At 31.2% G+C, this 13,310-nt stretch overlaps 1 protein-coding gene across 2 annotated transcripts in view; it reads left to right on the top strand.

The window, feature by feature from the left end:
• The window catches only part of Kcnh7 (potassium voltage-gated channel subfamily H member 7), a 457,046-nt gene that overhangs the window by 391,838 nt on the left and 51,898 nt on the right, over window positions 1–13,310 (top strand). For both annotated transcript variants that reach the window (XM_026393098.2, XM_026393099.2), the window contains exon 8: window positions 3,404–3,803. In XM_026393098.2, the coding sequence (XP_026248883.2) occupies window positions 3,404–3,803 (400 nt within the window). The remainder of the gene's footprint in view (window positions 1–3,403; window positions 3,804–13,310) is intronic.

Genomic DNA, 13,310 nt, shown 5'->3' with positions numbered 1-13,310 from the left:
ATTTATTCTTCAGTAGCAAGATGTTTAATACTGATAAAAAATTTTCTAATTTCAGGCCTTCAAAAAGAATTCCACTGGTATTAATACAGAATATCGCCTGATATATTGTAGAATGTCTAGTAAAAATATTGACAGATATTTTAAATATGAATCTAGGATCTAATGGATTTAAAAACTATAATTGTATATATATATATATATATATATATATATATATATTTAAGAAAGTTAAATACTTCAATAAAGAAAACTAAATTCTACCTCAGTATAAGAAGGTACCTGGGGCTTTTAATAAACAGTAGATGTAGATATGTTTTCAAGTTCAGATTGGATGATATTCATTTACCAACAAAAAAAATATGAATTATTTAATTTCTGAAAGAAGAGACATTTTAAAAACAAAAAAATGTCAAAATTTGTTAAAAATAAAAGTCTAAAGAAAACTTTCTTTGCTCTGACATCTGGCAAAAAGAGTCTGAAATATTCAATCACAATAAATGAATTCTCAGGTTGATCTGGTACTGGTAGGGTGTGGACTGGAAGTGATAAGGTTCCTTTTGTCCCCCTTACTAACAAAGTGCCTTTCTTTGAAAATGAATTACCTTTTTTATATCTTATAATTTCAGTATGTGTTTTTATTTTATAAAAATAATAACACTTTACCATTTGTTGAGCTTTTATGCTTTCAAAGTCTCTATCAAGAGTAAAAATTAGCAAAAAAATATTCTAATACCAGTAAAAAGCTCAATAAATAACATCTAAGAGAAAATTCTTTATTGTTTCTCTTTTCAAATGGTTGTGAGTGGGTTTGTAGATAGTTTCATCTGTTATATTGCCAGAAATTTAAAAACCACAAAGATAGATTTCTATACCATATCTGGATATTTCATGTAATTTGGTATGCTGCAGGATAACCATTCATTTTGAAATTATTTCTTCATTTCAATTCTGATGTTAACATAATATTATGAGGAAGTCATTGGACCCACTTTTCACTTGCAGGCAGTATAAATAGAGTACATTGTACTAAAAATGAGATCTAATAGTGCCTAACTCAGCAAGAAGAGACTGATAATACCTTAGTCTACTCTGTCTTAAATTTGGATACAGTTGATTCTCTCCATTCTGTAACATGGGGCAAGATACCTTAAGTCTTTAGAGAAATATTTGAATAGAAAGAAGAAGAAAATAATTATTGCAACCCTAAGCATTGTCTATAAGCAGTGCTGTACAAAACTGTCACTAGCAAAGAATTCTCAAAGGTATTAGCAGAACTTAATAAAAATAGAAATAAGGCCAAGGCATTTGTTACATTGTCACACAAAAATGTAAGAGGTATTTAAAGAGAGACATGAAGAGTGACCATTTATTGGGTCTTATCTGCAACTCCATAAATTAGACATTTTTATTCTAATTTACAGATGAAGAAACTGAAGCTTGGGACTAAATAAATAACTTATCCAAAGTGACATATTGATACAAAAGCAGAGTTCAATCATAAGTTTGTCCATTCAAAGGTCCCCTAGCACATACCTATTAAAACTAAAATATTGCCCATACAAATAGTGGAGACTAAAATAACCTTGAACTGGGCATGGTGGCTCATACCTTTAATCCCAGCAACTGGGGAGGCTGAGGCAGGAGAATCAGGAATTCAAAGTCAGCCTCAGCAATTGCAGGGGGCGGGGCAGGGGGGGTGCTAAGAAACTCAATGAGACCTTGTGTCTAATTAAAATACACAATAGGGCTGGGGATGTAGCTCAGTGGTTGAGTGCCCCTGAGTTCAATCCCCAGTACCAAAAAAAAAAAAAAAAAAAGGAAGAAAAATAATAATAAAATGACCTTGAACTGTCCATCAATCATTGTAAGGATATATACTTTTAAATCTGTCAAGAAGAAAAAAAAAAACCTATTTTTTTCATTACACTCTGAAAAATATAACACAGCATTGGGAACAGAAAAGACTCACATCTCTATACCACTAAACCTGAAAATAGACCAGTTCTAGAGTTATGGTAGCCCTATCTCAACTACACAAATTCCTCTGAATTTTAAAGATTTCCAATATTATTTTTAAAACAATTAATACCTTCCTTTATTACCACCATGGTACAAGGGAAAAAATATTGCAGTATATACTGTAACATTTTAATAAAAACTTTTCTTTTCCTTGACATTAATGTTTTTTTTTTTAATCAAGTCAATATTAATAGATAAGGGGCAATAGTTATTTCATGTGCTATTTCTTCAATTAAGATATAACTATTCTTAACACAGTTGGACTACTTTGTAAAATAAACACCAACAATGAACAGATAAAATGACTCAATAATTGATTGGTAAATACCATGTAACTATGGAATAATTATATGCCCTGTGAATTATATAGTACTTATAGTTGACATTATTTAAGAAACCTAAGAAATGAACTTGTAATTTGTACTTATCAGATTTCAAGTCCAAACAACCAGTTAAGTATCCTATTATTATATAAAAGTATCCTATCATTAGATACCTGGTCAGTAATAATCATGCAATTAGTTACAGATATCATACTCCAAAGCAAAATATAATCATAATATCCTTGGCATATCAAGAAACAATTTATCCATTTAACACATTTAGGAAGAAAAAATGCATTTAAATATAGAGTGTAATTAATGCATGCAATTATCCAATAAGTGTTCCAACAGTTACAGAAAGAGGGAGCTTGACTGGCTCCTTTTCATTATTCAGGTCTTTCTCAGTTCAACTGTCAGCCCTCAGCACAGCCTTTCTTGATCTTTCTGTCTGAAGTAATCTCAGCCACAACCCATGCCCCTGAACACCCCCTCTAATATTATACTGTGTCATGGTATTCTGTTTAATGTCCTCTTTGCACTTTTTACTCTGTGAAATTGTTTTTTTTTAATATCTATTTTGCCCAATAAATAAACTAGGTCTTTATCTCATAAAATGACCTAGTTTCTTTCTATTAAAGAAGACACTGTGTCTATTAAATATGTCTGTTAGAAAAGTGGGCATTCCTCCTGTTCAACAATACAGTCCTGGTGTGTGGTTTTGGGTAGGCAGGAGCACTGGGATGTTTGTTGGTGAATGAATCATTTACTGAGTACACATTATAGACAAAGTACTTGTTTGTGGTTTAAAACAAGATAGATTATGTGTCTCACAAATCTTACATGGGTAGATAGTGAAATAAGCTTCCATATGTTCAAAGCATTTTCCAATGCAGGTTTAAAACTTTTTAAAATTGAACTAACCTTAACATTTAATTCAAACATAAGAGTTGTTCTCAAGGCTACCATATCATTTTAACCTGTTTCTAGCAACTCTACCTTACCTAAACGTACTTTGACTTGCTTGTCAACTGTTTCTAACCATACACATTTATTTCCAACAGACAACCACATTAATTGGTCTTTTGAAGACTGCTCGGCTCCTTCGTCTTGTGAGAGTGGCCAGGAAACTGGATCGATATTCAGAATATGGCGCTGCTGTTCTAATGCTCTTAATGTGCATATTTGCCCTGATTGCTCACTGGCTGGCTTGCATTTGGTATGCAATTGGGAATGTAGAAAGGCCATATCTGACTGACAAAATTGGATGGTTGGATTCCTTAGGACAACAAATTGGGAAACGTTACAATGACAGTGACTCAAGTTCTGGACCATCCATTAAAGACAAATACGTCACAGCACTTTATTTTACCTTCAGCAGTTTAACCAGTGTAGGATTTGGAAATGTGTCTCCTAACACCAATTCGGAGAAAATCTTTTCAATTTGTGTCATGTTGATTGGCTGTAAGTAGATTTCTCTTTTGCTATCTGTTAGGATAAAATAATACCACAAAATTGATAATCTCTAGAACATTGAGAGTAAAAAAAAAAAAAAAACTATAGACAAGTATGAAGATAATGGAGTTACATACATGGGTACTGTATTCTGTTGAATCTGATTCTTTCTGTGAAGTGAAATACACATAAAGGCTTTTCTGGACCTCAAGAAATCATGGGCATAAAATTGGAGTGACATGGGTCTTGGGATTCAGAAACTGAAACTTGCAGTTCACTCTTGTTACTATATATCTTTTTAAAAAAGGTCTTCATCATTTATTGTTAATAGGTATTTTCTATTTCAAGCTTAGGCCAGATTATAGTAATACTATAGATATAGATAGATGGATAGACAGATATAGAGATAATTATAGATGGATATAGATAGAACCATATATATCATAGATATGTGGGTATTTACATATGTCATCACTATAATTATAATGTAAATTAATTTTCAAACACCTGTATGTATATATACATACATATACAACACATATATACTTGTATGTGTGTATATATATATATATATACATGTATTTTCTCCCGACATTGACAAAAAATCCATTTTCCTATGACATTACTCCAAGAGCTAATTAATTGCTCTTTACCCTGTAATGAGTTTATATTGAGCATCATTTATTACATATATTCTTTGGAATAAAAAAGAAACTTAGGTTATGATGAAGTGAGATTAATGTTAATATTTTTAAGAATTTTTCCTGTGGAACCACTAAAGGTAACCTTAATGATAGCAAGCAGTAATTAGCAAAAATATGATTGATTTTTACATCTTCAAGAAGAGTATCATATTTAGATTACATACAAAGTTGAAAAAAGTTCTGATGTTCAATTTTTAAATATCAACCTACTAACTACTGAAATATGTTCAAATAAGACCTATTTCTGAAACTTAAATAGATTCTCCCAGTTTATTGTATACTTTATAGAAATTGTAATTTGCATATATATGTGCATACACGTTTGGCATTTTTATCTTAATAACATTTGAATAAGAAAATAATAGATTTAAACACTCTTTAGATACTCTACAAATTCAGTCCAAGCTTTGACTGCAACCACAGAAGTAACAGTATATCCAGAAGAAATTGGAAGTGGAGTCTACTAGAAAAATTAGAAATTTATATCCAGGCAGATTGAGTTTCTCCAGGCAAATACAATTAAAGCATTTCATGATTGTAATGACTAGAATAAACTTTACATTTGTTTTAAACTTTAGTGGCATAAGTAGCAAGCAAGGAAAAGAAAAAGGTTTATTCTCAAATATTTGTATAGAAAAAAAAATATATATATATAGTGATGTTTTTAATAAAACAGAATCTGTATTTAGAAATTTAGAATTTTCAAAAAAAAAGTTTTTTAAGTACAGCAAAGTGTAGCCAGTTCACCATTTAGTGATACTCACCACAGTGAGGATTAAATAAGTATGTGGTGATATTTATTTTGTAAACAATTTTAAATTAAAGAAAGCTCAGTTTATCAATTGGTCCATATCTAATCTCTAATCCCTAATCAAGAAAGTATGAACAGTTTGCTTGCTTTCTCTCTCTCTCTCTCTCTCTCTCTCTCTCTCTCCTATCTCCCCTTCTCTTCCTTCTCTCCCCTGCTTTATTCTTTCCTTCCTTTGTTCCTTTTTCTAGCTTTTATCAATATAGGATCAGATTATTTCTATTGATCACTTAAAAAATTCCATGTTTCCTGCAGATAAATTTCATCTTTTAAGAGAAAACACTCTTGTTAAATTGAATACAGCACAATAAACTCATCATCCACATAACATCATTTATTTTATTAAAAGATTCATTTCTTTAAATTTAATCAAAATGGGATTGTGTAAAATTTGATGTCACACAGGAAAAAGCTTACAGATATTCCCAGAGGAATCTATCATGACCTGTTATGAAATAAATAAAGGTAAAATTAAGACTTGTAACTCAGCAATAAGAAGAATGTCAGAAATTTGCTGAGCAATTTGATGTTCATGGATATATTTGTACCTGCTATTTCTAGCTAGAACTAGATTAGGAAACCATTTGGTTTCCTCTATTTGCTAAATTCATACTCCAAGCATATACTTCACACTTCTCAGACTCATTAGGGAGCCTAATTTTGACCTAAAAATAAAATGCAACTGAAAATGTAATGTAAAATATTGTATATGTGCTAATTATAAACATAGTGATTATCAGATTTAACTCTCATAATCCTTGAGCTTATTTAAATTCAGTCATTTTACTAAAAAAATTTTAAGACAAGTTGGGAAAAAAGTAATCAACTATGCACATTACAATAATATAATTCAAGAAAACTTAAAAATAAAAATTAAAAATTATCATCTAACCAAATGCAAAAATTTAAATTTATGTAAATTCATTTTACTTATTTTTAAAAAATATTTTTAGTTATAGATGAATATAATACCTTTATTTTATTTATTAATTTTTTATGTGGTGCTGAGGATCAAAACCAGTGCCTCACACATGCCAGCAAGCCCTCTACCACTGAGCCACAACCCCAGCCCCTGTAAATGCATTTTAAAAGCTTCTACCTACTTACTATCTAATTACTACCTAATCACTTCTGATGTATACTATACATAAACAGGAATCAGAGAATTCATTTAAAAGGGTATATAATTCAAAATAAAAAAACAAAGTGAAAATTAATTAATAAGTGTAAATATAATTTATGCTGACTTATTTGTATTTATGCTAATTTATAGTATAAATTTATACTTTATTCAAATACTAGAAATACAATGTCTATATTTAATTTTAAAAAACGAATAAACTAGTAAAATAAGAACAAATGTCTTCCATCTCTAACCTGCTTGACAAACATCTTGGGAGAATTTCTCAATGTTATAGACTATAAAAGACAGTTACTAGAGTTCTGTACTTCCAGTATGATGGAGTAGCCTTACCCCTCCTTATTAAACAAATAAACAAAATAAAAAAGCAAAGAAACAGAAACCCAAACAAAATGTATAAGGTAAATGCTTTCAGATGTTGAGCACCAAGAAGGGAAGTGCGATCCCTGAGAGAAGGGAAAGAACCAAGATATCCCCATGTTACCCTTGGTTTCCTGCCTATAGACGCCTTCTGAACCACAGTGAACAATAAAGGAAAAAAAAAATCTAAGCAGACTACAAAATTATCACTAAATTAAGAAAACAATATCACAGGTTATGAAGCCTAGGGTGTTATGGTGTTCAATACAAAAAGAAAAACAGAAACAAAACAGAGACAACTATGACAAAGTAAAACTCCAAAAAACTACAGGGGTATACCCCTGAGTACTAATAAATACTAAGACAACTACATGGAATGAAAGTCCTCATGGCCAGGCGAAGTAATATATAAGTAGTAATCTGAACAATTTTTAGGTTTCACCCAGGTTTGGAAGATTCAAATAAACAGAGTAGAAAACCTCCATTGAACATCCAGGGTATTCACTAGAAATCTCAGAAAAATAATAATGCCACAGTATCAGGGCAAATCTTAAACAAAACTTTCAAAACAAGCCTCAATAGATACAACCCAATCATCAAATTATCTAACTATCTGCAAGAACAACGCCTAATGAGCAAGAGATTTTTAGACAAGACCATGACAACACAAAAAATAATGGGAAAATAGGTAAAGGGGATTACATGAAACTAAAAGCTGCTGCAAAGTGAAAGAAACAAACACAGAGTGAAGAGAGAGCATGTGGGAAAATATTTACAAACTATACATCTGACAACGGGACAAGGGGTTAATATCCAAAATATATAAGGAAACTCAAAAAACTTAGGAGTAAAATAAATATAAATAATCCATTCTTAAAAACAGATATTGACATTTTTTGATATTTTTGATATTGATATTTTTCAAAAGAAAACATACAAATGGCCAACAGGTATATTTTTAAATGCTCAACATTACTAATCATCATGGAAATGCAAATCAAAACCACAATGAGAAATCATCCCATTCCAATAAGAATAACTATTAACAAAAAAAAAATAAGTGTTGCCAGGTGTGGTAGCACATGCCTGTTATCCCAGTGGCTCAGGAGGCTGAGGCAGGAGGATGGCAAGTTCAAAGCCAGCCTCAGCAATTTATCGAGGTGCTTAGCAACTCAGTCAAACTGTGTCTCTAAATAAAATACCAAATAAGGCTGGGGATGTGGTTCAGTGGTTGAGTGTCCCTGGTACCAAAAATAAGTAAATAAAAAGATAAGTGTTGGCAAAGATGTAGAGAAAAAGAAACACTTGCATATGTTCATGGGAACATAAATTAGTACAACCATTATGGAAAACAGTGTGGATGTTTCTCAAAAACCTTAAAAATAAACCTGCCATATGATCGAATGATCCCACTCCTGAGTAGATATAGCCAAAAGAAATTAAATTGTTCTGTCAAAAAGAAATCCCACCCCCATGTTTATTATAGCACTAGTCACAATATTCAGAAAATGGAAAAACCCAAATGTCCATCAACTGATGAATGGATAAACAAATATATAACATATATATAAGGAGATATATATATAATATATATAATGTATATATAATATGTATATATATGGAACATATATGTAAATATGGAACATTAATATATTTAATTCAACCTTAAAAGAGAATGAAATCTGTCATTTAAAGTAACATGGATAGAGCTGAAAACATTTAAGTAAAATAAGCCAAGAGAAGATAGAAATTGCATGTTCTTGCTCATATGTAGAAAATAAAAAAGTTGACCTCAAAGAAATTAAGAGTGTAATGGTGTTTCCAAGGATAGGAAGAGATAGAAGAGGGTAGGGAGGAGTGGAAAGAGATGGAATCAAGAGCTTTAAAGTTACAGTTGCATAGGGGTAAAAAGTTTGGTTGTGTTATTAGACACTGGGGTCACTAAAGATAGTGACTGGGATTAGACCAAAGGATTTTAGTATTTTAATCACAAAGAAATGATAAATGTTTGAGGAGACACATAAATTTGAACTGACTTATATATACATTATACAATGTACACATGTATCAGAACATTATGACAGTTTTACGTGTTTATGTATAACTTTTAAATAAATTTAAATGTAAAAATAACAATGTCTAACATTTTAAAGGATGAAAAAATACAGCATGGATCAACATTAATTTTATAATAGCCAGAATTATTATAAAAACGATACAGTAGAACACAGAAAAATGTGACCCATAATCAGGCAGCAAATCAAATAAAAAAGGAAATGAACAGACAGAGATGATAAAACTAACAGAATACCTAGTACTTGAAAAAATGTATATGTAGAGTCCCCAAAACTAGGGAAGCAAGCAGAAAAATAAGAAAAATAATGATTGAATTTTTTCCAATCTACCTATAGTTTATAGATAACATCTATAAACTATAGATTCAAGAAGTTCAGTGAATCCTAAACAGATCAAATGTAAATAAAATATATAAAGGCACACCATAATCAAGTTGCTGGAGTTGAGTATGGTGCCATGTACCTGTAATCTCAGCAACTCAGGAAGCTGAGGCAAGAGAATCTCAAGTTTGAAGCCAGCCTGAGCAACATAAGGAAGCCTTATCTAAAAATAAAAAATAATAATAATAATTAAAAGAACTGGGAATTAGCTCAGTGGTAGAGTATCCCTGAATTTAATACCCAGTACCAAAAACATAAGAGAATCAAATTGCTGGAAACTAGTTACAATGAAAATCTTAAAAAGGGCTAGGGGGAAAAAAGACACACATCAAAAAAAAAAAAAGGCATAAGGTTAATAATGGAACATTTGTTCTTAGAAACAACAGAAGCTAGAGATAATGGAATAAAATCTTTAAATTGCTGAAACAAAAAAAATGTCAAAATTATAATGCAAAAGGAGTGATGGACCTAAAAGGAGAAATAGACAAATTCAAAAGAGAAATCTACAAATGCAGTTTGAAATTTCAGCATTCAGCATTCTTCTATGTTTTATACAATAGAAAAATAATAATAAAATATAAAAGACTTAAGTACTACTGTTAGCTAACTTTGCTTGGTGACAATTACAGACTACCAGCAGAATACACATTTTTTTCTAGTATATGTAGGTCATTAGTCAAGACATCATATCCTGAGCCACAGAACATGTTTAAAGTACTAAAATTATACAGAATATTTCTCTGACCACAAAAAAATCCAAGAATAAATAACAATAAAGAAGGAGGAGGCAGAAATATAGGAGAGAAAAATGTATAGATATTTGTAAAGTCTCCAAATATTTAAAAATTAATTAACACACTTCCAAATAATTTATGGTTCAAAGAAAAAATAATCACATAGATAACAGAAAATATTTTTACTTAATGCAAATGTAGGAGCCATCTAAAGCAGTGTCTAGAGAGAAATTTATAGCTTTCTGAGTCGCTTTATTTAAAAGAGATCCAGGCCTCTATCTTAAGAAACCAATAAAAGATAATAATAATAAGATAAACTAGCAAATTAAACAACACAGGTAGAAAGAAAGGGAAAATGGAAATAACAGCTGAAATTAATGAAACAGAAAACAATAGAGAGTGAATCAAAGTAAATTTTGGCTTTCTAATGATCAATAAAATTGATGAACTTTCGAATTAGACTGGAAAAGAAAGGGGCAGAGAAAGCTACTAACAACCTGTATGAATGAAAAGATGTTACTATAAATCTTACAGACAGAAGTAGCTTCCACCCAAGTGCTGGGTCTTTCTGAGAAATCGAAAGAAAGCAGTGCTTGGTGAGCCTGGACTTCCTCTCTTTAGCACTGTGCCCAGCAGTGACTACACCCAACAGCACTATGGTCTAGGTCTCCAAACTAGCCTCTGTCTACACTGTATGCCCTCATAATGCATGACAATGAAGCTACCTTCACAGAGAATAAGATTAATAAGTTTGTTTGGTATAAACAAATCAGATTTGTCTGCTTGTTCACTAAGGCCAGGTTCAGTGTTAGCCTTAGGAACTTCCTATGCAATGGAGGGGCTGATGGATCTGCTCAATCAGCTGGAGGCCCCTCCACCACTGCTAAACCAGCCCAGGAGAATAAGGTAGAGGTAAAGAAAGAGAATTTGGGAGTTTGATGATGACATAAGCTTGGGACATTTTGACTAAACTTTGTAATATATTAAGTAAGAAGCTGAACTTTGAGGAGAAGGGGTGATAAATAAGTGAGCACTTGACTCCCATATGTGAAGCTCTGGATTATTCCACAGAACCATAGGGGGAAAAAATTGAATTCTGGGAAGAAAATTGATAATAAAAGTACTTTATGAATTGATTTATTACAATAAATTTGAAAATCTAGGTGAAATGCTCAAATTCTTGAATGATACATTTTTCCGAAACCAAAACAAAAGGTAATTCTGAACCACACACACAAAAAAAATCAATAAATTTGAGACCTTCAAAATTAACTTCTGTTCTTCAAAGGACATTGTTAATAATATAAATGGGAAAGTGATAGGATATAATATAAATATAAAAAGGGTTGATATCTAGAATATATCAAGATTTCTTACAACTCCAAACTAACAAGATAATTCATTTCAAAAATGAACAAAAATTAGCAAAATATTTTTTCAAAATATTTGGAAAGACACTTCACAAAAGAATGGTCATGAAGTACATATAAAGATGACATCAGTCATCAGGGAAATACACATTAAAATCCTAGTAAGATATTATATACACTCTACCATGGTTAAAAATAAAGACTGACTAAACCAAATGTTCCAGAGACATATGGAACAACTGGCATTGTAATACATTACTGGTGAGAATGTAAAATAAAACAACTTTGAGAAACAACATGGCAGTTTCTTATGAAGTTATACATACCACACAATTCAGTAATTTCACTCTTAGGTGTTTAAAAGGAAAATAAAAATATATGCACACACAAAAACTTAGGCACAAATATTCATGGCAACTTTATTCATAGTAGTCAGTGAACTTCCATCAATGGAAGAGATAAACTGCAGCATTGCCAAAGGATGCAAATCAATTTGTCAATTCAAGACCTAAAACAAATTACTGATAAACACAATAATCCTCAACCTTCTGTTGTGCATGTCAGACTCAAATGAGCATGTACATTATAGTTCCATTTATGTGAAACCCAAGGAAATGCAAACTAATCTGTACTGACATAAAGAAGTTCAATGGTTGCCTAAGGTCTAAAATGAGGGACACAAGGAGAACATTTGTGGTAATGGAAACAGTCTATATCAATTATTGTATTTACAGGATTATTCATGTTTGTCCCATCTACTTTGGCTATGCACTTGAAAAGGATTTATCTTGTTATAGATAAATTATGCTGCAATAAATTTATATTTTTAAGTACATTTTTAAAAATATGTCTGGGCATAGTGGTACATGCCTATAATTCCAGTGACTCAGGAGGCTCAGGCAGGAGGATCACAAGTTTGAGTCCAGCCTTAATAGCTTAGTGAGGCCCTAAGCAACTTAAAAAGACCCTGTCTCAAAATTTAAAATAATAATAATAAAGGGGGGCTGAGGGTGTACCTCAGTGGTAAAACACCCCAAGGTTCAATCCCCAGTACCCAACCTACACCCCAAAATTGTATGTAATACATAGGAAGAAAAAGTGTATTTAGTCTATCAGCATAGTTTATCTAATATACAAAAACCAGTGAAATTTATTAGCTTGGATAACATGTCATAGTTTGGGCATAGTGTGCTAAAGGAAGTTTTAAGATATACATGTTTTATTTCTCTAATAAACTAACAAGTAAACCATTTTGATGAAATAAGAACTTTCTACTAAATAAAATATTGATTTTAAGGGGAAAATGCCCATCTATAAATAGCCAGCATTCTTTTGACTGGAATTTTACTCCAATTGGTGGACATCAACTAAATAATATATAACTATAATAATTTTGTTATATTTTTATCTCTATCTTGCAATATTTAGCTCTACTTGCTTCCTCTCCAACCAAAACAAAACAAACAAACAAACAAAAAATAACTCTTCTGTATAATTTAAAACATCATCAGCATAGAATTTCCCAAGAGATATATTTCAATCGTTCATTCGGGTCTTCAACTACATACTTACAATCCAGATTTTCCATCATAACACTAAGCGGGAAATACCTGTTTATTACATAAACTAATGTTTCAATGGTAAGATGGAGATAAAACCCCAGTATTTATTAAAAAACTAAACAAGAATATTTTTCCTGACCTTTCCCCTTTATGTAACTGTGTGGTTTAGGTAAAATGACTATCATTGATTATGTGCTCTCAGAATCTCTTTGCAGAGCATGTAATAGGTACTTTCTGGAAACATAATAGTACATAAAGATACATCCAATGCTATGCTTAGGATGCAAAATATACTTCCTACATGAGTCACAGGAATTAGTTTGTGACAAATATTGCTAATCTCTCCTTGCGACAATGTATTAATTGACTCAAATTAGAAAG

This window comes from Urocitellus parryii, chromosome 1 (assembly GCF_045843805.1).
Source record: "Urocitellus parryii isolate mUroPar1 chromosome 1, mUroPar1.hap1, whole genome shotgun sequence".
NCBI lineage: Eukaryota > Metazoa > Chordata > Mammalia > Rodentia > Sciuridae > Urocitellus > Urocitellus parryii.
This window is presented reverse-complemented; position numbering and strand designations above follow the sequence as displayed.